We start from the raw sequence: 26,344 nt of genomic DNA on the forward strand, positions 1-26,344 counted from the left end.
TTCCCCTTTGATAAATAACCAGACGACACACATTTGGCAATTTGTTAATTGAGACAAATGACTGTTTTGATGAGATAATTTACCGTGTTTATCTTGTCCGAGCACGCTTAAACGTGCAAGCTGAAGAACCAATTCCTTCGGTGAACCTTTAATCTGCTTTAACTGATCACCATGTGAGCGTGCGAGCCTCGGATGAACATGGGCCACACATTTCCCTCCGTTTAAAATTATCAGTACGTTAATCTCGTTTGCCGCAATGCTCATTAGGACGTCAAGTACAGTTAAGATTTAGTCGTGCGTAACTGCTGCGCGACTCACGATTCTTTGACCTTGATGAGCGCGGGCGCTACAGGATGAAGAATAAAACGTACGATCAAAAATATAGGGATAATATATTTTATTCTCTAAAGTGTTGAAGGGCAAATACAAACAGAACGCAAAGATGAAAGACGATGTGTGAGCGTTTTGAAGGAACAAACAAACACAGCAAACGTGACAAGGAAAAAGGTCCTCCTGCATATCACATGAGCGTCAATACAAAAAAAGATTAAAGATTGAGATGAAAGGATGATCGAAGAACCAACGCTTACACGCATGATTAAAACAATAATTAATGCACCGCTCATTAAGGTCTCAGGTTGGACTTTTTGGTGAGGTGCAAATTTAAGGCCTCTGAACACAACTTCTACAAACACAGCATTAAAGAAGACTGGAAAGACTGCATCATCTATCTCATCCCGCTCACCTTCTGACAAATGTTGACTCACACAAGTTCACTTGAGGAGATTCTGCAGCATGGCGGTGGCGTACGTGGGCCGAGCCTGCTTGTTCTCGATGGCTTTCTTCAGGTAATGGATCCCGTCGCAGCGCTCCCAGATTTCCTCGAACTGCCTGGGCAGGATCTCAGCACCCCTCTTCCTGGTCAGACCGGTCTCTTCTAGACTTAGCTCACACATCTCCATATCATCTTTCCCTGAGACGGGAGACAATTCCACATGGAGAAAATTACCATTCCTTCAACAAGCTAAGCGTGAAAATGGAAGATGGAGGAATGTGAACAAAAGAAAGATATTGAGGACTCTCGTGCTGGACATAGCATATAATGGGAAAATAACATGATCACCAGGCTCGAGGATTGGACCCACCACTTTCAAGGTGGAGCCATGCTTTGAAAGAATATTTGGACTCACCTGCCACCAACACAATGGGCCGTTTATCCGGGTGCAGCTCCATCTGTCGGGCAATCCAGGGCCCATCAAAGTGGGCGTACCACCAGCCCTTCTTCTTGTTTTGCGGATCCTTATATTGGTCGGCGGGCCGAATGAAAGGGATGCGGAAGTAGCGCTGCTGCCGGTTCATAGCCACTTCCTGGTGCTGGGCCATCATGGTGGGGGTAGGGTTCTGTTGTGCTGTCGAGGGAACAAAAAGCCCAATTTCCAAGAAAATTGACTATTTTTGTCCAGCTTTGTAAATGTTTCATGATAGTTGGAGGTAATAACTGGTTTGACCATGTTTGGCATCAGTGTCTTTTTAATGGGCAACAACCATCAAAGGATCAAACATCTCCCCTCCATTAGTGATCAACTTCCACAATCCATTTTTTTTTGTGTGTAAAATGCCGAGATGCAGGTCATCACAGTGTGCTTTCATGCATCTAATCAATGTGTGTGCGTATGTGTGGCACAAAGCAAAGCAGTGAGCTGTCACATTAGCGTCTGCTGAATTTGACAAAGCATGACCGGCATTTACTTGTTAATTAGAATAAATATTTTTCAGCACATAGGAGGCGGCTGAAATTTCAGGCCTCTACATTTTGTCGCCTAATTGAATTTTGTCAAGCACAGGCAGCTTATTTACAGGCAGGTCATTAATCCCTGCCAATGAATGTGAGGGACGGGAGAGAGGCGGAGGAAATAAAACAAAACCATGCCCACAAAGTATGCAAATGCATTGGAAAGAGGACGGAGAAAAAGATTTCCCTAACTCACCGTAGTCAGTGATGGATTTGGGAGCCCTCTGATCGCTTCCGTCGTCATTGCGTTTTCTATTCTTGGACTTCCACGCATGATAGACCTTGAGGCGCCGGTGGAACTCTTCTCTGCAGGCCGCCAACAGGTCGATGTCTGTCCAAGCAGAACATGGCGTTACATTGTACAAAATAAATAAAAAAATGAGCTGAGATTCCTTAACTCATTCACTGCCATTGACAGATATAGACGTCAAATATCCATTTTAACCGGCAGTGAACGAGATACTAATTACAAGAATTTGAATACTCATCTATGCAGAGACACTGATCATATTAATACTTTGTCACGATAATTGCCGACAGTGATGTAATCATGTAATCATTATGATATGAGGAGCTTAATTGTTTACTGTGCAAATTTTTTGGCCCGCCTCTAGTTTTGTTGTTTTGATGACCCTGTTACGCAACAGTCACTTTGAAGTAGTTAAACAACAAATAAAAAGATGGCGCTTTGCTAGCAGAATAAAAGAGCCTGCCAACTAACAAACAGATGGACCAATGAAGATAAACATGACATTTGTTAACAGTGAATGGGTCTGCAGTCCACTGAGTGACATTTGAAGTTGATGTGGTCATTAAAGAATTGCTAAAGCAGCAAATGTAATGGAGCATCTCATCTAATAGACTTTTGCACAGTACTCTATTATGTACCATAAAAGTTATTGAATGGATTAGTCCAATGAAAACTAACTTTATTAAACTCTCGAAAAGTTGGATGAGAAAATATCAATTGGCCTTCAAAAACAGATTCATGTAAGCAGCAGCGTTACATGAAACGGCTTTCATAGATTATCCAGATGTCCTTGGCATCCCGTAGGAAGTATCTGAGATGCTTGAGTTAACACTGTCCGCCATAAGGACATAAGTCAGGCAGCCAGTGGAAAATCATCTGATCTGAGGAGAAGTTGGCACAGAATGAGATGGAAGGCAGAGGTCCATCATCTAACATAATGGTGATAACTTCCTTTCTGTGCCACTTAAAAAGTCAGCAGCTGTGGGAGCTGATCCGTCTTTTCAATTTGATGGGCATACGAACACGTGCAAACTCAGCTTTTCCACCAAAGTGTAATTGATACACACAAACAAGCGAGCTGGGTTTCCTCACCACAGGAGGTGTTGATAACATCTCGCAGTTCAGCATACTTCCACTTGCTGAGGTCATACTTTTTAACGCCAGCAGCGGCTTTGGTTGCCTGCACCTGAGGGCCCCTGTGGGTGAAGAGCAAGTAATAATGGCCGTGCGTGTGACGCATACAGAGGAAGACAATGACATTGCACAAAAGGTTCACAGTCCACCAATGCTGAGACGATTCCATAGATCATATTTCACCTTCCATTCTTAAAGAACAGCACATACGCCATTGCCTCAATGATTTTAGCAGAAGCACTTAGAGGTATAATTAAGGATTCATTCAGCCATTAGGTGGTAGCACCATTTTTAGACAAAAGCACACTGGAAAGAGGGAAAGTAATATCATTACAAAACAATTGTGACAAAACACTTATGCCAATAGGAAGCAATTGTGTTTATGTTTTCTCCATTTTTAAAGCTTTTATTATTTGGGTTTTAATTAAACCGTGACGTTTTATCTGTTTGCAGTTTAAAAAAAAATACAAACAAGTGTCCTTTTCTAGTCCCTGACAGTCTTTTTCCTCATTGGCCACTTTCCAGAAGTCTGCAGGACACCAGCCTCCCTGTGACTACAGTCAATGAAAACATAGACTTCCCGTAAAGTGTGAGCTAATGTCTCATGTGTTACCTAACGGGCACATTTTACCCAAGCAACAACAGAATCCTCATAATGGGTCCCATTAAAAAAAAAAAAAAAAAAAAAACGAGAGAGAGGCTTCTCCCTGGCTTCACTCCACATTACAAGCACGTCAGCAGCACTTTGCCCCCTACCTTCGTTGCCGACTGTTTCAGTGTGTTTACAACCAGCTTGACGACAACATACATCTGCAGGCATTTAGCTCCCTAGATTAATTGAGGAATTTTAACGGGCGGAGCAGACCTTCAGACTAATAACAGCAGGTCTGCTCGAGCCTTCCTGCAGAGTCGCGGCAGGTAATTCAATAATACCGAGGAATTAAGTCCTCTATTTACAGCTGCTAATGTCTAAGAGAGGATGATGGTTGATCTAATCATGCAGATTACATTTGAGAATTGATGCTGACTAAAAGATTGAAGGGCGGCACAGTGGGAAGTTGGTTACCACGTTGCCTCACAGTTCAGAGGTGCAGGATTCGATTCCGGCTCCGGTGTGTGTGTGGAGTTTGCATGTTCCCCCCGTGCCTGCATGGGTTGGACTCTGGTTTCAAAGGAGGCCTGGAATCTTATATTTTCGTGTTAGCGCCATGTTAGCAGAGGTGTAGCTCGCTTTTGGCCACCAGCTGATGAGCGGCCAGCTTGACAGCGAAAAGCAGCATGATGGATGATTCAAATCGGATTTAGACAAGGGGAGGCTCCTTGTGGGGTTAATCCAGGACAAAACAGGGTGATAACTTTCTCAAAATGATACAGAGGAAGGTTGATATATGAGGAGGGTGGAAAAAAAAATATTTATCACACAGTGGGTATTTTTTTTTATAGGTTTTAAGCGACTACCTACACGCCAGCGTCATGGCATGTCTGTAAATCAAACGTTACGACAAAGCGATTGCAGCTTTGCCCGACAGCAGTAATAGCTTACCGTCTGTCCCCCACGTGAACATCTCAGGTAATGGCAATGATGCCTTGAAAAAAAATTGCCAATTGTAAAGCCTCAATAGGGAGCCGGTTTGCTGTAGAAAAGCTCTCCCGTTGCTGTGTTGCAATATCCAAAAAGAACAGCGTGTCCTCTTTGAATGCAATCAACGCAGATTCATGTGAAATTATGATGCAAATCAATTGTTATAAAAAATGAAACCGGCTTGTATATTGAGTAGCTCCAATGCATCTTCAGAGGACGCCTAAACATCAATGTGTGTGCAAAACGGCAAACTGAGCAAACACAGAGAGCAAATAGCTTGCTGTGCGCCTTTGATCAAACACAAATATCCTCGACACGGAACATCCAGTGATTGTGTCGAATCAAAACCTCTATTGTTGCATTCGATATGTGATTGTGGGTTTGATGGAATGAAACGTTGCTTTGCTGATCTACTCAAAGCAGTTCAGAGATGGATGGAACTACAATGGGGGTTATGGCACTAAAGTGTGAGGACGAATGATGGATGATTTTTATGCTACTCTATAATTGGGCTGAGTTCTTACATGGCTCTGGCTGAGGATGCAGAGATAGGAAGATCCGCAAAAGCCTCATCACTATGACAGGACAGAGTAATAGAAGAAGAGCATTACTTGCATACAAAACAGCCAGACAGAAGATTACACGCGAGTGCCCATTTGCTTCTTTGTGAAAATAATGCAACCATGTGCATTTTTGTCTCTCTCTATTTTTTTACGTCTAATACCTGCGTAGACTGGGGTCCAGCTGACCATCTTCGGTGATCAGCTCGGCTTCACTCTGAGCAATCCTCATGGCTAGCTCCCTGTCACGTCTCTCCTGCTCCAGCATGGCAGTGCGCTGGACCTGTTCCTCACGCTCCAGAGCAAACTGGATTTCAAACTCCGCCTGTTAAATGACACACACACAAAGCGCATATTGGCTTAACACGGATGGGTTCCTCTTTGCTGGAATCTATGCAAAAATTCTGGTGTCTGCTTGAGCCTGATTAAGGCTAATAATCCACTATTAAGAAAGATTTATTGGTCATGTGTCTAGACAATCACAGCAATGCAGTTGGAGTTTTCGCTAGTCTAGATGAGTTCAATGGGAGGGTTCTCAAGGAGTGTGTACTTTGGGTCTTCAATTATCCCACCATACCTGAAGTAAACTACAGTCATCCCACTGCCCAAATAGATCATCATCAGCAGCCTCAATGACTGACTAGTTCCTCTGACACCAATTGCCATCAAGAGTTTTGACAATCATGTCCTGCCTTCAATCTTTATTCAGCGATATACTGCTGGTTTGTGCAGCCAAAAATGGCCCACAGGTATAAAATCACCCAAAGGTTTGGGATGAAATATATTTTGAGCTGTGAAATATTTCTGTCATTTCTACAGTCATTGATGAAGTCCTCGTAGGGTCATTTCTTTTTAAGAGCTTTAAATTGGAATAACCTCCCAGCTAGCGATGTATTATTCATGCTGGCGGATGGTCAGATCAGTAGCAATGACACACAACCAGAGTGAAACATGGGGTGATCTGAGGATTGAGCTGCTCTAGAGTCACAAGAAATGTTTTTATGGTTCCCAACAAAGCCGAGCGTGGCCCTCGGAAGAGCTATTCCACGGGTTTTGTATTTCTAAAGCGAAGCTAAATCACAAAGCCACTCTTGCGGTCCTTCCCTGATGACACCACAAAACAAAAATTTAAGTACTGTAGGGGCCAAGATATCATGACGAGTCCTTGATGCAGCAGAAAATATATCTGAGGGAAGTTACTTTTTGCTTGGAAACTTTGCAAAGTTTGGTGAGAAAGTTGGATGGGACAAACAAATAGGACAAAGACTTGAGTCAGATAGAACAGACAAAATGAATGGGTTGAATGAAAACCACACAAAAGGAAAGCAGATAACATAACAAATGAGAGAGCACAATAGGGCTAAACTAGTTTAGTTAGAGGAAAATTGTCAGGGAACTGGATCATCAATCAAGACCACATAGGAAGCCTTCTGGGAATTGGTCCAAGGTCAGGACCAGGGCAGTTCAAGTGGTCATGCCGGGAAATGTTACATGGTCAGGAACTCATAAATCAAAGAGACACAATCTTCCAATGACGAGATATCAAACTGTCGGGAAGCAACTTTTTTTGGAATCCATTTTATGTTGTGAAAATGATACGGACAACAGGTGGGATGTCCCAAATTTTTTAAAAGAATGATTTTGCACGGGGTGGTTTCTGGAGCCAATATGAAATCATTATGACTCCTAACACACTATCAACAGCTTGGAGGAAACCAAAGCAAACAGGTCAAAACATCAAGAGAGGTCGAGAGCTCTCAAGGGGGAAAATTAACCTAGCTGCAAACGCAACTATCCGCTTCTTGCTTCAGTACCTTCGTGAGAGAAAAAGTTCAAGAGCCCTACAAATTGACCTCTAACAAGCCACTCTTGCATATTTCTGCTCAAACTGTCAAAAATAAAAATGTCCACCATCGGGGCTAATCCTCACTGCTCAGCATCATATACCTAAGCAACACAAATAATTGGCAGATTCGCCGTTGAAGTCGAGAGTCGAGAGAGGTTGAAGAGTTTATGAACTGTTGTGTGGTGACTCAGAAGTGATTTGGGAAGATACAACCAAACAAAACTCCAGTGTGACATCATTACATTATTTCATTCTCAACTAATTATACTTCCTATTGAAGACCAATTTAAAATAGAAGACCTGGACTGGATTCTTGGATGGAAGTAGCAAACTTGTGCTGACGAACAAAAGCTAAAACATTTTTATTAGCCTTCTAATGTGACTATAAGATGCAATCCTTTTCCGTATACAGTGTTCAAATTGATTTTTTTTCTCCAAAGTGTTTATCTTTACTGTACTGCACAGTTGGTTTATGTCCGCTGGGTAAACTTCAGCAAGTACCGTTGTCCAAATAAAAAGTTATGAGAGCAATGGGAGTGAACCAAATATAGTTCATTTGTTGCACTGGTTTCAAGCCAGACAGAATTCCCTGGTATACTTTTAATGTAATGTCATTTTAAACGATTATATACGCAGGACCCCTCAAAGGGGAAATTCAATTAGCAACTTTATTTTAGTTGCGAATCAAATGGAGAGATAGCAAATGAGTTGGCTAACCCTTGCATGAGATGAGTTTTGGGGATATCTTCCCCTAAAATCTCAACAACCTCAAATCCAGATGCAGTCGCTAACGACTACAGTGGCTATTAAGCACAAAAAATTTTTTTTTTTGGAAGGGAATGATGATAGTGGTCTTCCAAAGAGACGAGTGCAGTCCAGATGAACTTTTTTGACTCGAAAACAGTTTTGTGGGCTTTTTCTCAGACGTGCAGTTGCCAACATAAATATGTTGAATACCAATCTGAAAAAACATAAATAACATATGAGCGCTTCCAGACCTGCAGGACCTTCTCCTCTTGCTCTCTCTTTTTTCTATCCTCCTCTTCCTGCTTCCGCTTCAGCTCCATCTCTGATTTCCTAGAAAGTTAATCCAGATTCAGACCAAACCCTAAAGAGAATCGAGAAAGATTTTTCACATACAGTCTTCGTTCCTCTTCCTCTTGCTCGCGTCGTTGTTCTTCCATCTCCCGCCGCTTCCTTTCTTTCTCCATCTCCTCCTCAATGCGCTTCAGCCTCTCAGATTCCTCCTCTTGCTGTTTCTTCTTCTGCATGGAGGACAGCAGCTGCTCTGAACGTTTCACCAACACCTGGTACTCGGTGTCAATCTCCTTCCGGGTCATTAGGGAACTCTGTTGGACATGAGGTCACAAGATTGGTTAGCAAGATGAAATATATGGGTGTATTAGGTTAAACTCAATTACAATTAATTCTAATCTGGTTGCTCGGCTTGTTCAGTTCATTTGGTCAAATGAACTTTATTACTTGAACTGTGGTGCACACAATGGGTTCCATTTTTCTGCACAGGAGCCGGGTTCACATATTTATAAATGAAATATCTCTGACGCTCATCCCACATAGTATCTGCAGAGCCCGCTATCTGTATATGAGCTGTATATGTCTATCATGATCTTATCAAATTCACCAGAATCACATTAGATTAAGATTCCATTGAATTTCTGCCAGTAAATTGTCACTCCGCTAGGCTCATCTCCAGCAACACTCCTACTGCTGAGCCAGCACATCTACGTACCTTGGCGGAAGGAAATCGGTCACCCTGAACTGGTCGCCAGCCAATTGTACTCAATAATTTCCTATTTTTTTTTTTTATTTGGCCAGTGTACCAGTGTAGGTGGCAAATGTGCAGAATGATCAATGGAGACAAAGAATTGCACATGAAAAAAAAAACCAACCATCAAAACATGACCTTTTCAGTGGTAATAAAATCGGAATAATAATTTTGATTTTCTTATTCAACATAAAGGTTTGCTCTAACTTTGAATAACTAAATGACGGTATGACCTTTTGTTTGTCGCCATCATTTTGTCATGCAGCAATAAAAAGGATAAAAAAAAGTGAGACATTTACTGACTGGCTGCTGAATTTGTCAGACTATTAATGAGTAGAGTAGAGGTCAGTAAGATTCATTAGAGTGAGTTACTAACAGGAACACAAAGACGGAAGGTGACAAGGTCTTGTCGCCTGAATGACAGGCATTGGCATCCCATGAATTATTCAATCAGTGCTCAGAGCCTTGCGAGTGTTGTCATAGGGCTGCTAATAGGCTAACAAAAAGAAAAAGGAGGTTGAGAGGCTGACCGAGATGAAGCGGGGGATAGGACGGAAATCACCGCTGCGTCACTGTCAGCCGGGATGCCTCAGGCATCATCACCTCTCATTTATAGTGGCTGCTAATGGTGCATGAGGAGCAACAGTTTGTAGAAAAGAAAACACTTGTGGGCACTGGATGTAGATTGGCTGGTGATTTACTGGCCTACAAAAATGTGTTTATTGCACGGGGGCGGACTGGGATTCTGCAAATCAAATTTGATCATTTAAGGAAAAGCCAAGTTAAAGGGCATTATTGAAGAGAGCATTACATCCATATGAGCTGATTAGAAATATCGATTGTGAGAGAAAACACAAGGATTGGGAACTTCGCAAAGATGTTTGTATGCACAAGTGTATACAGGTTGGCGTAAACACCAAACCTTCCTCGAGCCTGCACAAGATTTAAATCGTACCTTGTGCCAGACTTGCCCTGGACACCAAAATAGAGCCCATAAAGTTCAACACTTAGAGTATACCTGAAGCAAACTCAATCAGCAGCCTTAAGCAGCTTTAACGAGGTCAGTCTTTAAAACTGGACAATAATCCTTGGATGGCGTGAGAGTGTTTGTGATGCTCACCTTTATCTTGACTGCTAGAGAATCGATACACATTGCCAGCTCCTGAACCAGCTTGGCCATCTCCTGTTTGCCCTCCTTCAGCCCGTTGACCACCTCGTTGAAGCGTTCCATGTGCTTCTTCAGGTTTTTCACCTTTACCATACCATCGATGCTGAAATGATATAAAACATTTTTTTTTTTGAGTGGATGCCTTTAAAATGGCTAGCTTTTTATAATTGAATGCAAATTATATGATTTTGTTTTCTTCAGAAAGAACGAGAGTGTTTTGTGGACCTCAGTGGCGCCACAGTATATTATTCCAGTATACGCCCTTTCCTTGATTTATTTTTATAGCGTATTCTTAAATTAAATCCTCTTTTTGTATGCATTATATTCTGTATTTTTTTCCCTTTTTTATGCTCTATGTTCTTTGTATTTTAATCCTTTTTATGTAAAGCACACTGAGTTGCCTTGTGTGTGAAATGCGCTATATAAATACATCTGCCTTGCCTTGCCTTATATAAATATAGTGGGAATGGAACTGGCCAAGTAAAAATGTCCCTGTTCTGTGTAACCGTGTTGTTTCTGCTCATCGTATAACAATAAACATTGTGTATCCCGAATAACTAAGGTGATTGTAACATCCAGAGCAAGAGACTCACCGCGGTTTGTGCTTCCGCTTACATAACCACATGCGCACCGTCTTCTGAATCTTAATGCAGGCCAAAGCCCTGTAGCTCATCTTGTTCCTGACTGGTGACAGTAGAAAAAGAGAAACACTTTGAATAAATGTGTAACCTAAGTAAATGTGATGTTCTATCACGTAGAAATGTGATACCATCAAACATGCTGTAATGGGATTCAGCACATGGCTTCTAAAAACAAATCTCAACCCGGTGGGAAATCCTGTTTTTCTTACATATACAAAAAGAAAACCCTGGAATGAATGCAGACTGAAATACAATACAGTCCTTGTATGGTCTGTTATGCAGGAAGTGCCTCATTAAGCAGGCAATTTTCTTCCATAATTTAATTGAATGCTTCCAAAACAAAGAGTAGAATGCATGCTGTTAAATGTTAAGACTCCACAAGCGAGCACAGCGTCAAGTGTTGTGGTGCTAAATGAGAGTAGGCTACAGTTTTCAAAATGCTTCAAGCTGCTTTCCATATTACGAATAAATCCAAGGGTGTGAAGTATGACTTTAGTAACGCCATCAGGGGCAGAATAATTTACTGAGGGGAGGGGGTGAATATATAATTGTTATGCATGGTCGACTGGACCCACGTTTGATCACAGACAGGCTACACCACTGGACCTTCTTCCAATGGCTGCACAACAGCCACTTGTTGACTTTCTTCAACAGCTCTGCCAGGTGGTCAGGATCCGACTTCATGATCTGGTCAAACTCAGCAAACTGACAGACAATTGAGTTATTTTTAAAGGGACTATTTTAGGGCATAGTTGCGTTTTGCATCGGATTTTTCGGATACCTTTCCGGGTCGGAAGAATACTCTGGTTAACCCGAATTTAAAGTCATTGTCATTCAGTCCCAGCGCTTTAAACAAAGCCTACGGAATAAAATGTGGAAAAGAGTTAACATCAAATTTATGGTTAACAAGTGGGCAGCACAGCAGTGAGGGGGAAAAAAATTATTGCACCTTGCAGAATAGTCTCGGATTCAGTCGGGTTAGCTTATCAGGCATGTACTGTTTATACATGTTGTAAAGCTCATGGAAAGGGGCTCTGGAGGGGAAGCCGCCCTGCATCAGGTCCAGCACGGACACCATTCCTGAATTTAAAAAATAAGAAGAAAAATGATCTTGAACGACAAAATTCTGTAGTATTTTATGATCACTGTTAAATATTTGAAAATGCATAAATCATTATGTGCATCATCACATCTCAGATATACTACATAGTACTTGAGTCTGAGTATTAACTGCAACAATAATTTTTTCCACTCAAAACTTTTTTTTTAAATTTGGCTTGTTCAATTCTTGTCAATTGCTCCCGCTGTTTTTACGCTTTCCTCAAGTCTGACAAGCGTTGCTATTTTTGCAGTCTTTTATTCCAACGAGTCAATTTGTCTGCACCGTATTGGCTATTAAATGACTCATAGAATCAATCAATTGTGGCTGTTTGTTTAAGTCTGGCTGATTATGTTTCAACACAGCAGTCGGCAGATAGACTTGAAAACATGTTACCCGAGCACTGCAGCTGTGAGAGAATCAGAGCGCCTTCAAATTGGTGGCTGACCATTTTCAGGTTGGGTTTGACACAACGGATAAAACTGGAGCCCTGCACACAATGATGACCATTAAAAAAAAAAAAAACGTATCTGCCAGTAGAAATTTCGATTTGAGTCTACTATGCCGTGGTGATTAGAACTCACAGTGCTGCGAAGCTTTTCCAGCAGTAAGTTGAGCTGCGTCTGTGAACAGAAGCGGACAAGAGTTTTTGTTTGAGGAGGGTGAGATGAAGTGAGATGGCAACATGAGCTGTGGGCACCCCCCCCCCCCACACACACACACACAACTCTCTCTGGCCACCAGCACCTTATTGAACGGCATTATCTTTGTGCGAGAGTCCGTGTCTGGTGCATTAGTGATGAAAGCCCTGCAGCAGTCTCAGCAGTGATAAAGTCTGTTGAAAAACACAGCGCGTACCTGACAGGGGGTGGGTGGGGTGTGTGTGTGTGGGGTGGGGGGGGGCTTCCTCTTCTTGAAACAAACAGAAGACATGAACGCTTTGGTTTTGTGGTTCAATAAACACTCTTTTGTGAGTGTCTCATTTCAGGTGTTTGTTTGCAGCCGTTTTTTTAGTTTTTGCCAGCACTGCTCTGTAATAATTGAAGCTGACTTCTTTATTCTCTTCCTAACAAAAGAGTCTGAGATGTAAAAAATTATATTCGTCTGAAGATGCATGAGCAAAAAGTATCTAGGACTAGGATACAAAAGAGGAACTGCTAAAGTCAAATATAAATTTTTCTATGACAGATTTTTATTTTTCTAATTACATAAGGGACTATTGGATGGGGGGCGGGGTCATCCGGTAAAGCCTATTGGCCGTTAAATTAAAGTATTTTATTTCATGGTCTAAAGAGACCCACAATGGTACAGGATTGTTATTTTGTGCTATTGTGATGGCCAAAAAATGTCGAGTACAATTATTGTGAATCAATATTTTTTTAAAAGCATTTTTTCCATTCAGCATTTCATCATTCACATGCCGCAGAAACGTGTAATCTTTTGATATAATTAATTACATAACACTTGTCAACGTTGTATGGCAAACTCTGATTCATCTCTGACCTTGAATTTATTTCCAACGCTGATGAAGCTGAGTTTTCCCGCCTTGTGTTTAGAGTCCTTGTTAGTCGCGGAGGTCTCAAACAGCTCACGAACAAAGTTGTCCTTAGATTCGCTCACTAAGCTCTCCAAGGACATATGAAGAGCATCGTTGTTCTTCTCCACAAATCGAGTCTGTTGGCACAAACGTGTACAATTGGTATTTGACTTTCTTTTTTCATTTAGTGCTGCCCATAAATAAACACATGCTTTTTTATTTTTTACAATAGCCATTTATGCCATGATGACAGATGATTTTTTTAAAGTCGAGGCTAAAATGAGAAGCTGCAAATTTGACACCCATTTAGCACCTGCTGTAATATTTCATCAAAAACGCCGAGCTGCGTCGCTCACTGTTAATTTCCCATTGTAGTTTTCACTGACACCGTCATCATTGGTTAACACAGACCTTGCATATTTACGACGACATCACTGCTCCATATATTACAGACTGTGGGACAAATTACCGTTTCATAACAAACAGCTCCGGCAAAGTGCCTGATGATAAATCCTTCATCATCCCGGAGATTCCGATGAACCGTCAATTTGGATTTCCTAGGAACCTGAGAGGCACAGCGAGAGAGAGACATCAAATTTTGTGGATTAAAATTGTCGAACCAAAAATGTAATGATTTGAATTATCCATTCCTGTCGACGCAGAAGAACATTTTTAATCATCTTTACGCTTCTACAGTATTGCTTGTGGAAGTCTTGTGTGGCTCAATTGGACTGAAATCAGATAAAAATGCTTTTCATTGTGCATTGCATAGCATATTATTAAAAAAAAAAAAGGCTAATTAGTATTCATTTGACTGCTTGGCAGCTCACATGAATCATGCACATGCATTGCAAGGTACACTTGAAGTGCATTATTCATGTATATAATTATCCAATACATCTATAAATGAACATACATAATTAGTACTTATAAAAATGGAATACATTTGGCTCAGCTAGCTGTGGCTGGCTTTCAAACCACAGGTTGTTGCTTTAAATCCCGAGAAAAGATATCGAGCCCCAAGACGTTCCCTCCATGGCAACATATGCCACCATCATTATTCAGTGGGTGAACGAGGTGACATTAAAAGTGCTTCAAGTACCTTGAAGGCAGAAAAGCAGTAGAAAAGTGAAGCCCATTTCCGAGGCGATGAACCATATTTGGTAACTTAAGTGGGTATTAAAAATCAACTCTTAAAGACTAACTATGCGGTAGAGAAATGCATGATTACACCCAGCTAATTCATAATGAAAAATTTTAAATAAAATATTTTAATGATATATCATAGCAGTGAAGGAAATATCTTGCCTTATAGTGAAGGGACGCTTATTTACTGCAGGAAAGGCCCAAATGTCTATTGAGGGTAAGGCCTTTATTTAAAATGATGAGTCATCTTTATGACCATAAAAATAACTGGAAGGATATCACTTTCCACCAACCATAATAGCGTCATTTAAAAAACCTGAATGGCACCCGGTGCGACTTTTCAATTCCTCTGAGAGGGTTTTTATGTATCTTGTACAATAGTGTTTTGATTCTCCGTCCACGAATATCGGTACCTTTTTTTAAGTGAGTATTTCATTAAATTGATTGTAAAAGTTGTCAAGGATACCACGTCAAAGTCATGTTTGCAAGGTGATGGCTGAGGCAAACGAGAGTAACAAAGGCAGAGGGATAAAGCGTATGTGTCAGTCACCCAACGGTTGTAGCACAGTAGAAATGACCATAAAGATTCAACTAATGGCGAGTCGATCTGCTTGCTCACACAAAGGCAGAGAATGATGGTGGAAGATGGTGTGTGTGTGTGAAAGTAGTTAAGATGTCAAACCGTAAGTCTGAAATGGTCTTTATGCTTGCTATGAACAGCCAGGGCAAAGTGTTGATCGCTGGGCTGAGGTAGACGATTCTCTTCGTCCAGAATATCCAGCACACCCACCAGTTTTGCTTCAACCAGGTCTGCAAATGAATCAAGACATCACAAACGTGGTATAATCCGATGAATCCATTCTTCGAAATGTCCACTCTATTATGAATATTCAAAGGACAAAATGTGTTCATCACGATGCTTATTCAATACCATGGCTGAATTATTCATATGGCATACTGTGTTTGGAATATAATCTAATAGCCAAGGACCTCCCGGAAATATTTGCATGAACAAGCACCTGAGCATGAATCCCGAAGACTGATGAGTGAATTAATGCCTAGCCCAAATGGTCATTTGCAAGTCATAAATGTTATTCATGGCTGTCAGTTAACCTCGCAGCGGAATAATCACAGCCTTTGAAATACAAATCAAAATGCTTCACCTTGATACGATGACTACTTTTATCCTAATATATCGGGGATTTATTTGACATATGGGACAAGAACTGAGTGGGTATCATTTCTCCCCGCCTTCATGTGTCACTAAAGAATCCACAAAAGCCACAAAGATTCATTATATGGCCTCCATTCAGACACAGGCTTGTCAGATAATAAGAAAATCTGATTTTGTAGCAGAGACAGGCACACTTTTGCCACTCAGACAAACACCTGAGGAAGAAGAGCCACGCCTGGGCGAAATGATGACATAATTTAAGTATCTGCGGCATGTGGAGTTCCTCTCCAGACATTTTCTGTCTGTGCGTGGCACTTTGCATATCTTAAGCCTCATAAGCATACCTTCATCTTAATGGCGTCCTCGAATGTTGCCCGAGAGGCTTATTTTAATGTCAGAAGACTACTAAAGGTTCGTGTCATGTACTTAATCCTGTAACTGTGATTTATGGCATTAAAAAAAACAAAAAAAACAAAAAAAAAGCACCGCTCTGGACTAGAAGTGAACTTTAAATGATTAAATATCCATTGTACCGAATTTTAGTTTTGCAACATAATTGAAAGTTTGATGAATTCGGACTAGTTCATATATAAAAATATAATCTTCAAAATTAAATCCTGTCACATAACTACAGTGACCATTATTACAGTCCAGCAGCTATTATTTAAAGATAGATCCTTTGTTGGATTTGTCTCCCTTGTACCCGAAGTGAACCTACCAATGCAGTCCTGGTTGTCAACATAATGCACTTCATTCACTCCCAATCCTTCCTTTTGATAGAGTTCTTGTTCCTGCACAAAAAGTTACAAAGTGATCTGAAATGTATATTAGAAAATGTTAAAAGTGCCTGAAGTAACTTCAAAAACACTGTACTTCTTTAATTGGAGCCCTTAGAAGAAAATAACATTAAGAGATCACAAGAGAGAAACAAGTCTCATCACATCCCTTGGGAAATTAGCATTCTAATTTCATCGGCAACACGAGGAGACAACTACAGAACAGGAACGATGTCATCCGCAGTGTCCTGCCGCAAATAAGTTGCTACTTTGTGACTTGACAGAGGAGGTTTTTCTGAGGATGACTTAATACATGCTGCTTATTTACCTCTTTCAGGATGCGCTCATTGAAGAACTGCTGTAATTTCTCATTGCAGTAATTGATGCAGAACTGCTCAAAGCTGTTGTGTTCAAAGTATTCTGAAAACAAGAAATGCCACAGGACAAATAAACTTCCAGTTGACGCCCATGTCGCAATTTATTGCATTTCATGGGATTCTATAGACACTTTAATGGATTAGATATCAAATACGGCACCGTGATGAGAATTATTATTTTAATCGATATTATACAGAAGTGAAACATTTTGTCTGCTTTCACACCAGTTAGGAATTTGAAAGTGTTCCTGGAGAGTTAATGAAGAGTTTCTGAAGGTGACACTTTTATTCGCTTTACATTACCAATGCTTCCTGTGGGAAATTTGTATTAAAATTAAAAACTCTCTGAAGTCAACCATGCGTCACCGAACAGACTGTGTTTAAATTTGGAGGTTCCATTGAAGTAAAAAATTGCTAGAAATATTTGACTCACCAAAGCCAGCGATGTCCAGCACCCCGATGAAGCTTGAGGAGGACTTAAAAGGAAAACATTGGTTGACTCGTTTGACCACATGATCGAAGAGGCGGCTGTACACGGCCTTGGCGAGGGCATCGCGGGCGTTGTTAGCTTGTTCCACCTTTAGAGGCACCCTAGAGGAGCACGTGTGACAGACAACTTTCTTAGCCAAAGATGAATAGAAACTGCAGCGTGAACCTTGACCTTCTCTTGACTTTTTAATGGCATTTTAACACATTTTTAAAAATTCATCATTTATCAGGGTTGACTAGGAGGACAAAGTGCATGCCCACAGCGACCTCAAGTTCAACTTGGATATTCCAGTTGGGAGAACTGGGGTGGATTTAATATTAATATATGTGCCTTTTAGCAATCATGGATGTTTATACATTTTCCCACTTTTTAAAAATTCTAAATATTCAGTCCACGGTAAAAAAAGAAAATAAATAGGCACCCTGCCAATTGTTCACTTTCTCCATTTTGGTATAAATGCTGCAGGTCCTATAAAACACATCCGATGTTAGAGAGATCTGACAAGCGTTTTTATCCATGGCAATGTTTCACATCGCCTCTGGAGAGAGACTCAGCCATGAGTGATACAATAACAGCATCCACAGCTTTATACTGCAGTCAAAGTCCCCAAGGCAGCGTGAATCAGTCGGGGCCTTTATGACAAAGGCAGGCCCCGCCTTCAATGTCCAGACAGTGGGGGCCTTTTTTTTTTTTTTTTTTTTTATGGCGTTGAAGCCACACTTGCCTTCCTCCTCAGATACCTGCTGCATAATTCATATGGGGGAAACACTTCCAGGCCAGGCCAGCATCTGGCCCTCTTCAAATATTAATCGACCAAGCCCGGTTCGATCACTCAAACACCACATTTCCACTGCATATACATGGGGAGCAATGCCAGTATGGCCTGTAACGTATTCTGCACTGAATAAGTGATACATGGATAAAACACAAGCAAAACATCTACAGCAGTGTGCAATATTTTACGAGTACTCGTGCGCTTAATATGTAAGAAACTCACAAATAGTACTACTTACCGAACAGATTCGATCTTTTTGACGGTACTTAAAAGCATTTAAGAAAAAAAAAATACAAATTCCTTGACTTCATTCATGAATTTACAATTCTGTCTAACTTTTATTGGCTCTATAATGGACTGACTGCTAAATCCATATATCAAGCACATTGCGTCAATTCTTACTTGATAACTGTTCCTTTAGCGCCCCCTGCTGTCGTAAGCATGACCCTTGTTGTGAGGCTGACCTTCAAATCATCCTGGTCCAGACCCAGCAGATCAGCACAATATTCCAGAGTCTGTCTGGATTGATTCTTCAGAACACAGCCCCCTATATGATATGGAGAAACACACCAGTTATCATCTAATTAATTCATAATTTGATCAAAAATATTTATATATGAACCCATTTAATGGAAAAAGAACTCAATCAGTCTAACCTGAGCTACTTCCCGTTTCCTCAAAGTCAATGTTGCCGAGGTGCAGAACGCCAGCGACCACCCTGAACAAGTCCAGCTTCTCCACGTCATCCAAGCCAATCTTCTTCATGGCCACGCACATCCTATTAAAGTCGCCTTGGTCATCGAGAAGAGGGTCCTTCAGCGCGCCCACTTTCACATGCTGCGGACAGAAGTGGAGGAGAAACTGATTAAAAACGTGGTCTTATTATATTTCAATGCTTTCTTCAGCATCCAAAAGCTAATTAGCACAGCAAATACACTCCTTCTAAATGGACATACTGCTCTGAGGTTAAAGTTCACGTAAGAATAATAAAAGAAGCATGCAGTGTGAAATGTGAAGGCTTAATCACATAATTACAATTAAAAAGCTCTGCTCTTTGGAGTTAAGTAACTGTAAGGAACAAAAGGTGCATGTTCCTAAATTGATGTAAATATAAACCAGAAAAAGCTGCATAAGCACCACCCGGCATGCAATTCTTCATGTCTCACGAAAATAACACAAACGCTTATTCAATTTTGACAAAAACAACAATAATGAAATAATAATCCAAAAAACAGACATCACCTTATTGTCCTTTATGTCACAAACATGATGCGGCATGAAGAAATAAAAATTAGCCAACTTTATAAGCAATGGATATGATCCCATTTTTAAAAATGCAGATGAGGTTTTGAATCATTTCACATTTCATCACTAGACAGGAATGCAATATTTCTTGGCTCACCATTATAATGTAACTCTCTGTATCATGAAATAAAATGCCCCGTCTGGATTTTTTAATTGGAAGCATTATACCGTGTGTCACATTTTCAATTGTTTCAAGAAATTCATTTCTTGCAGGCTTTTAAGTCAACAAAAGTGTTCCTGTCTGTGTTGTACGTCATTTATCAAATATATACTGAGCAAACATTTTCCCTGTTGATATTTTGCTCTCAGCATTCAGGGCATTTTCACAGTTGTTGGTTAAACATTTTTGAAAGGAAAGTGGACATTGAAAAAAACTTAAAAAAAAAAAAAAGTGAATAGACTCAAGCAGAGAAATCGACTTTACCTCGGGACTCTTGCGGTTCTGCATGATTTGCTTATCGGAGTTTGGGCTGGCAAAGTATCTGGTGCAGCCTCGGTTCAAATACTGCAAAGTAGAAAGAAAATAATTGCAAACATTCTAACACAATTATCTGTGCTTAATTAAATCTCAACTTAGCTTGAGCGCATTTCACCCTTGTGGGAGAACCTGAGGGAGATATTCCTATTGATTGTCACCATGTGAAAGATTTTCCTTAGGCGTCTGTTAATATTGCCTCTCACAGTTGACTGGAGGGCAATAGTGTGAAGTAATTGCCTCCGTTGATGTTTGTGCCACCTTGGGGGCTCCATTTAATGACAAATATCTCAACTAAGAGAATTAGCTACTTGCTGCTGTTGCTCTTGTTATTTTTGCATTCAGAAGAACATGTTGCAGCAGGGATGAGCATGTTTAATTTACAAATCATATTTTGATCCAAATTGGAAAGGCTTGGATTAAATTGTGTATCTCTCTGTCTGTAATAATGCAATTCAATTCATATCACAATATGTAACACTCTGCCATCTAGTGGGCTTTTACAGAATTGACTGCCACTCCCCTGCAAACCATCCATTGCTAAATAACAGTAAGGACATTAATAAATAGTATTAGGGCCACACAATGGAAAAAAGGTTTCAGAATAAAATCTAAGCTATACATGCTCATCACTTTAAAATATTTTACATTTATTACGGTCCTGGAGGGCATGGTCCTGATCATTTAAATCAGGTGTGCTGCCCTCCAGGACCAGAACTGCCCAAACCTGGCATGAAGTATAAAGTGACACAAGGGAATATACTAACTCTGAAGCTGTCTGGTGAGTCGAGATGCAGTTTCTTCTTAATGTCCTCAGATGCTCCGGCACAAAGCCTGTAGAAAATGTGGTAGTTCCTCTCATCGTTACTTTGCATGCAAATCCTCGATTTCTCCAGCAAATAATGGGACACAAATCCACCTACAACTGCATTCTGGCAATGAGAGAGGAAAATAATGCAGATTTTATTTTCGGGCTACACGCAGTAAGAGTAAGATCTCATCACCTTCTCATTGAAATGGATTTCAACAAACTTTCCAAAGCGACTGCTGTTATTATTACGGACTGTCTTGGCGTTTCCGAATGCCTCCAGAAGGGGATTTGCTAAAGGGTGAAGAAAATACCGTTTTGATCACAATGAGGTTCTGCAGTACATCGAGTTCTTTAACTTTTTTTTTTTTTTTACCTTCAACAATTCTCTCATCAATATCTTGACCACTTCCATAAGTTGTGGTCAAATATCTACAGGATGGAGATACAGTTAAGATGACGAAAATCAAAACACGGCAGGAACGGTAACCGTGTCTTCTTACCTGAGAACAAACTTGGTGTTTTCAGTTTTGCCAGCACCCGATTCACCGGAAACGATAATGGACTGACTCATTTTCAGAACCTTCATGTCTCGGTAGGCTTTGTCGGCTAAAGCAAGTGAGAAAAACACATAAGTAAGGTAAGTTAGTTTTACACAAATACACAAATGTTTTTTTTAAGGTGTGAGCTCTCACCAATTGCATAAACATGGGGTGGCTGCGTCCCCAAAGATTTCCCCTTGTATAACTTGATAGCTTCAGGGCCGTACAGTTTGGGGATGTCATAGTAAGGATTGACAGCTATCAATATATTGGCCACATAAGTCTGTAAAAGAAAACAACAAAAGGCAGATTAGAATCTTTGATAGAATCTTTGAGAGACAACGCTATTACAGAAGCCACTTTGACTTGTTTTCTTGCCTTTCCTTTCCTTTCCCATTTACGAGCTGACCCTCAGTGCTAAGTGAGTGACTTTTATCGGGACTCACTTTGACAGTTACTCTTGACAGTTTGACAGTTACTAACCGGCCTTTCCCCCTTGGACGTTTTTTTTTCTCCTTAGTCAACGATAGAAACCGTTTTCCTAGCTCTTCCTTCGAACCGGCAATGCGCTCTTGTAATGCAAAAGCTAAAGTGACAGGATTGCATACGCTCCACTGACGGTAATGTTAGAAAGTGTAAAAGCGGAAGGAATACGTACATAGATATGTTCCTTAGAGTATCGCACTTTGACGTTGTTGAGAAGAGTGGCTTCATTCAAATACATGAGGGAGCCTGAAAAAAAAAAAGAAACGATTATTTCTATTTGTATGAAATCAGGTCGAGCAATGGGTATTGAGTTTATCTTACAGTTGTCCTCAACATGTTTGTTGACGTCGTCTTCTGCTGGAAACACTTGGCTCATCGGCGCAAGGAACGTCTGTAATGAGACGGGTATCAGAATTGATCAATTTATCGTTAAGAATTCCATCGATATTTATTTATTTATATGATGTTATGTCTGTGTACAATTGTCCCTCCTTTTGGTGTTTTACAGGAGCAAAAAAAAAAAAAAGTTTGGTAATTAGAAGAATTGTGTCAGACCTGTAATCAACTTTGGAGGTTCCACCGTAATCGATTAATTGACGGTGATTAATTCCCCAAAATAAATTCCGGGATTTCTGGATGAATAAATCTCTAGTCTGAAACACAGGCAGTTTTGTAACATCTTGTCTTGTTTGGTTTATGAATAAGAAAAATTGCTCTTCCCTTCTTAGAGTCGCTAATGACAACATTCATGAGTTCTGGGAAATATATCAAAATTAAATATCGTCAAAATCCACGACAGGTATGCATAATCATGAATCATTCATCTTGCTTTAATATCACGATAGTATCATCTGGAGGAATACGTTAACGGGCATGTGATATTCTCACTCTATTGTGAAGCGTTAATGAAAACAACCTCAATAGAAGAAGCCAGCTGTGAGAGGAACAAGGGAAGACATGGCACCACCATAAATAATTTGGTGCAAAGTGCAACATGATCCAAACACCTGACTGACTGACTGAGTGAGCAAATGATGACTACATTCTGTGCTAATTCAGTGGGAACCAATAAAACCGCTGAATTATTAAGATAAGATGGAATCCAAACAATTACGCAGTGGGAACCAATAAAATTGATGCATTATTAAGATAAAATGGAATCCAAACAATTATGCAGTTGGAGTAGCATTCTGTCTTATATGTCGTAAAATTGTACCTTATACATTTAATGACTGATAGTTTAGTCACCGGAACAGATTAATCCTAATTGAATTGATCTCAATGGGAAAGGTTGTTTTGAACGTCGTGTTGGACCTTGAAGGCAACGTGATTGCAGAGTAACAACAAACGAAAGTTACTCCACGTAGCTCTTTACACAATGTCCACCGATGCACAATTTATTATCACAAAACAGATTGGAAGAATACACAGAACTATAAATCGGCTCCAATCAACCACAATAAAAACCACATGACAGATGTCTACGCAATAAAATTGACAAAGAAGCGGCATTCAAGCTCAGCTCAGCCACTAATGAGCTCAGCACTGTAATAAAGAAAAAGTGTGGGGGAGAGAAATACTCAATGGGCCTTTTATTCCCCAACTGAATGGAACAAAGTTGACACTTTTGCACCAAAGCATAAACTGATGATGATCATTCATGGCTTACTTATTCAATGCATTTCAGCTCGTTAAAGAAACTTCTAATTTCAGTCGAGACAGAGCCATTCATGGAGTCATTATGCAAGTTTTTTTTTTTTTCCGTCTGCGATTGAAATGTCCTGTTTTTTTTTTAATGTTGTAAACACCCAAGACACGTGACGGCTCAGGTGTAACAGGTTGGCCTCTTGTCTAATGAGCGGCTCGCTTTATAAGCAACACTATCACACACCTGCTGCCTCCGCCTTTACTTATTCATGTCGGTGAAAATTTGCTCTTGCTCGTGTTTCATTTATTAACATGGTTTTGTTGCCACAACATGACTATATAATTAATGTACACAATTTGATTAGGATTATTCAATGCTGAATGGGTTGATTTTCCAATGGCATCACATTTATTCCTATTTTTTTTGTGTGTGCGATGACCCACCTTGCCCTTCTGGCTCAACGGTTCTATAGTGAGCGTATCGGCTCCGATGTCGATGATGGTGCCCAGCTGGAACCCGTCTGTGGGGTGAGGGGCCCACACTGGCTTCCCATCCTCCATGGCTTCGCTGCAGTCAGCACGGCCTTGTCACTGAGGGCAAAGACACAAAGTATTCCAATCAATACATTTCAATAATACAGCACATGACCCTACAATTGGGTAATACGCGTCGAAAGTCTCACCGTCCGTACAGCTAGTGTGAAAGCTTTACATCAACTTCATTAACAGCTCTCGAGTGTTAATCCTAAAGCAACTACATCACCAGTACTTAGACCTGACATACTGGAGTATCCAATTAGGTGTGAGATTGTGGTCAAATGTCAAAGGCGATCGCTGTTAGAAAGTGCTGACACAGCCTTCAAACAGAAATTAATTGAGTCACTTAACTTACTCAGCGCATTCAGCAGTAGTCTATGTCCCCTAAACATTTTGTTCCTTCTTGGAGACCTACTGCAATCTGATTTATAGTCGATCCACATTTATTTTGCCCTTTCTGTTGGACATTTTGCCTATAGCCATTAATAGTCTTCTCTCCAGTAAAACAAAATGATTGCCTTTGTGGGGTTTTGGATCTGGACAAATGGACTATACACCCCAGAGTTGTTTCTAATTCTGTCTCAATTAGTTTTATGTCTGTTTAACTTATATTAACAATCAGATGCCTAATAGGCGTATATTTTGCAAGTTGAACTAATTTAAATGCAGAACTGATTTTTAATTGCTTAACTTTGTTTTATAAAAATGTAGCTGCAAGCCAGACCTGATTTCTGCAGATTCAGATAGAAAGTAAAGGTTGAATGCAAATACTTAAATTGACAAAATAACACTATCGAACCGAATGCATATTATTATTATTTCGATGATCTTCACATTTGTCTTAAGAAGTGACATGCCAGCAGAATCAATAGAACTACAGTGAAGGTCAGTGACCCTTCCAAAATTTCCTCTGGAACAGAGACTACCATTAGATGAAGGGAATTTATCATAAATATGACCTTTGTGTTATCAGAACACCATTATCTGCAAAGTCATGCAGTATGAGCAAGGGCATAAACAAAACAATGTACCAGAACAAGATAACATATTTTTTCCCTCCAGTATGTTATTTTCAACCCAAGTTTGATCAAGGCTGGTCTTTCAGATTTCCCACAGTTCTCTACTTCAAATGCTAAAGTCAATTAGAAAGTAAAATGTTTATTTGGTGCAGGTCGTTCCTTTGTCTTCATTTATACAATAAATGCTGCTGTGTTACTTTTATGTTAAAATAGGAGTGGAATGTGTAAATAACTTAAATAACACCACATATTAGTTTCTAACGGTGACTTATTTTTTTTCTTGGTTGCAATCAATAATGCAGCGCTCATGCTAAGAAACATGCAAATAAAGTCGAGTGACCATCGGCAATTGAACTCAATTACTTGGGTGAAATGTGGGTGTAACTAGTAGCGACCAAGTGGCACCACTTGGTTTTCTTAAGTAGAAAAAATGAAGCATAGTAACATGCTACATTAAAAGGAAGCCGTCAAATGTGCTACACTCTATGACTTTAAGGAAGGCCTTATCCCTAAAAGTGGCATCTTGAACCAAATGCGTCGGAACTCCGCACACGCTTTAAATCCTCTTAGTATCTGACCCTAATCCAGACAATGGAGGCGAGATAGGGGGTGCTTTAAACCTCACAAATAAAATGTCCAATGATTATTTGAGTAAATGCAAATTGGTGTCTGGTGCTGTGATGAAGAGTAGGAAATATGGGATTGGATATAGTGTATGACAGGAAGACACACTCTTGTTTCCTGCCTCCTGCTTCCTGTTCCTTGCTGGGCATGGACACATGGAAAATGAATCAGAATGAAGAGACGTGCACTTTTGTGAGGTACACATTTTTAAAGTAGAGAAGAGTCCATGCAAGGCAGAATATTTTAAAAAAAAGGTATTGTTGATTTTTTTTTTTATAAATAAATGTATGGCACTTTTAGAGCACATCTGTGGGTTTCAAAACATTGTTTTTAATGTGACAGATTTAAGGGCACCCCTTATAAGTCCCTCAAATCTTTAGCCGCACCCCTGCGTCGTTCTGACGTCATCCTAGTTCAAAAGTAGTAGTTTGCGTCACATCCCAGACTAAGAACATAGATTAATTAATCGAGGTAATTAGTTTTTTAAGCATGCAATCCGGGTAGTTTCAATAAAGAAAATTTGTAAAGTGACTGAGTTTAGAAGAACTGCAGCCTACCTGTTGCTGTCACTATGCTCCAAAGAGTCAATGTGCGATGGGTATCCTATAAATAGTGGAAATTACGTTTGCAGGGCGCTGATGATTGCAAGTCGTTGCATGTACTCATTCACCTGCAAAAGAGTGTTTTTCGCCGGGTCCTCCAGGACTGGCCAAGTCCGGCCTGAAGGCTCAAAGGATGTCAAACAGACAGTGGAGCAGAGAGGAGGAG

The 26,344-nt window shown here is 40.3% G+C and overlaps 1 protein-coding gene across 4 annotated transcripts; it reads right to left on the reverse strand.

The window, feature by feature from the left end:
- Positions 1-380: 380 nt before the first annotated feature.
- On the reverse strand, positions 381-26,344 carry myo6b (myosin VIb). 4 transcript variants are annotated; one of them, XM_049740195.2, is made up of 34 exons: positions 26,247-26,325; positions 26,134-26,179; positions 23,841-23,987; positions 22,071-22,140; positions 21,922-21,995; positions 21,417-21,546; positions 21,225-21,330; positions 21,098-21,153; positions 20,918-21,015; positions 20,681-20,845; positions 19,863-19,943; positions 18,790-18,970; positions 18,536-18,680; positions 17,302-17,459; positions 16,820-16,911; positions 16,434-16,506; positions 15,224-15,351; positions 13,865-13,960; positions 13,362-13,532; positions 12,443-12,481; positions 12,255-12,348; positions 11,709-11,839; positions 11,541-11,618; positions 11,335-11,464; positions 10,712-10,802; positions 10,071-10,221; positions 8,305-8,513; positions 8,163-8,241; positions 5,483-5,643; positions 5,283-5,333; positions 3,135-3,238; positions 1,989-2,123; positions 1,191-1,409; positions 381-973 (listed from the first exon to the last, which is right to left on the reverse strand). In XM_049740195.2, exons 3-34 carry the CDS (start codon positions 23,955-23,957, stop codon positions 774-776), a joined length of 3,813 nt encoding a protein of 1,270 aa, XP_049596152.1. In that variant the 5' UTR covers positions 23,958-23,987; positions 26,134-26,179; positions 26,247-26,325; the 3' UTR covers positions 381-773. The 4 variants fall into 4 exon arrangements, with proteins under 4 accessions (XP_049596152.1, XP_049596153.1, XP_049596151.1 ...); XM_049740196.2 differs by lacking the exon at positions 26,134-26,179 and having other exon boundaries at positions 26,247-26,344; XM_049740194.2 differs by having other exon boundaries at positions 26,134-26,282.

This window comes from Syngnathus scovelli, chromosome 14 (assembly GCF_024217435.2).
Source record: "Syngnathus scovelli strain Florida chromosome 14, RoL_Ssco_1.2, whole genome shotgun sequence".
NCBI lineage: Eukaryota > Metazoa > Chordata > Actinopteri > Syngnathiformes > Syngnathidae > Syngnathus > Syngnathus scovelli.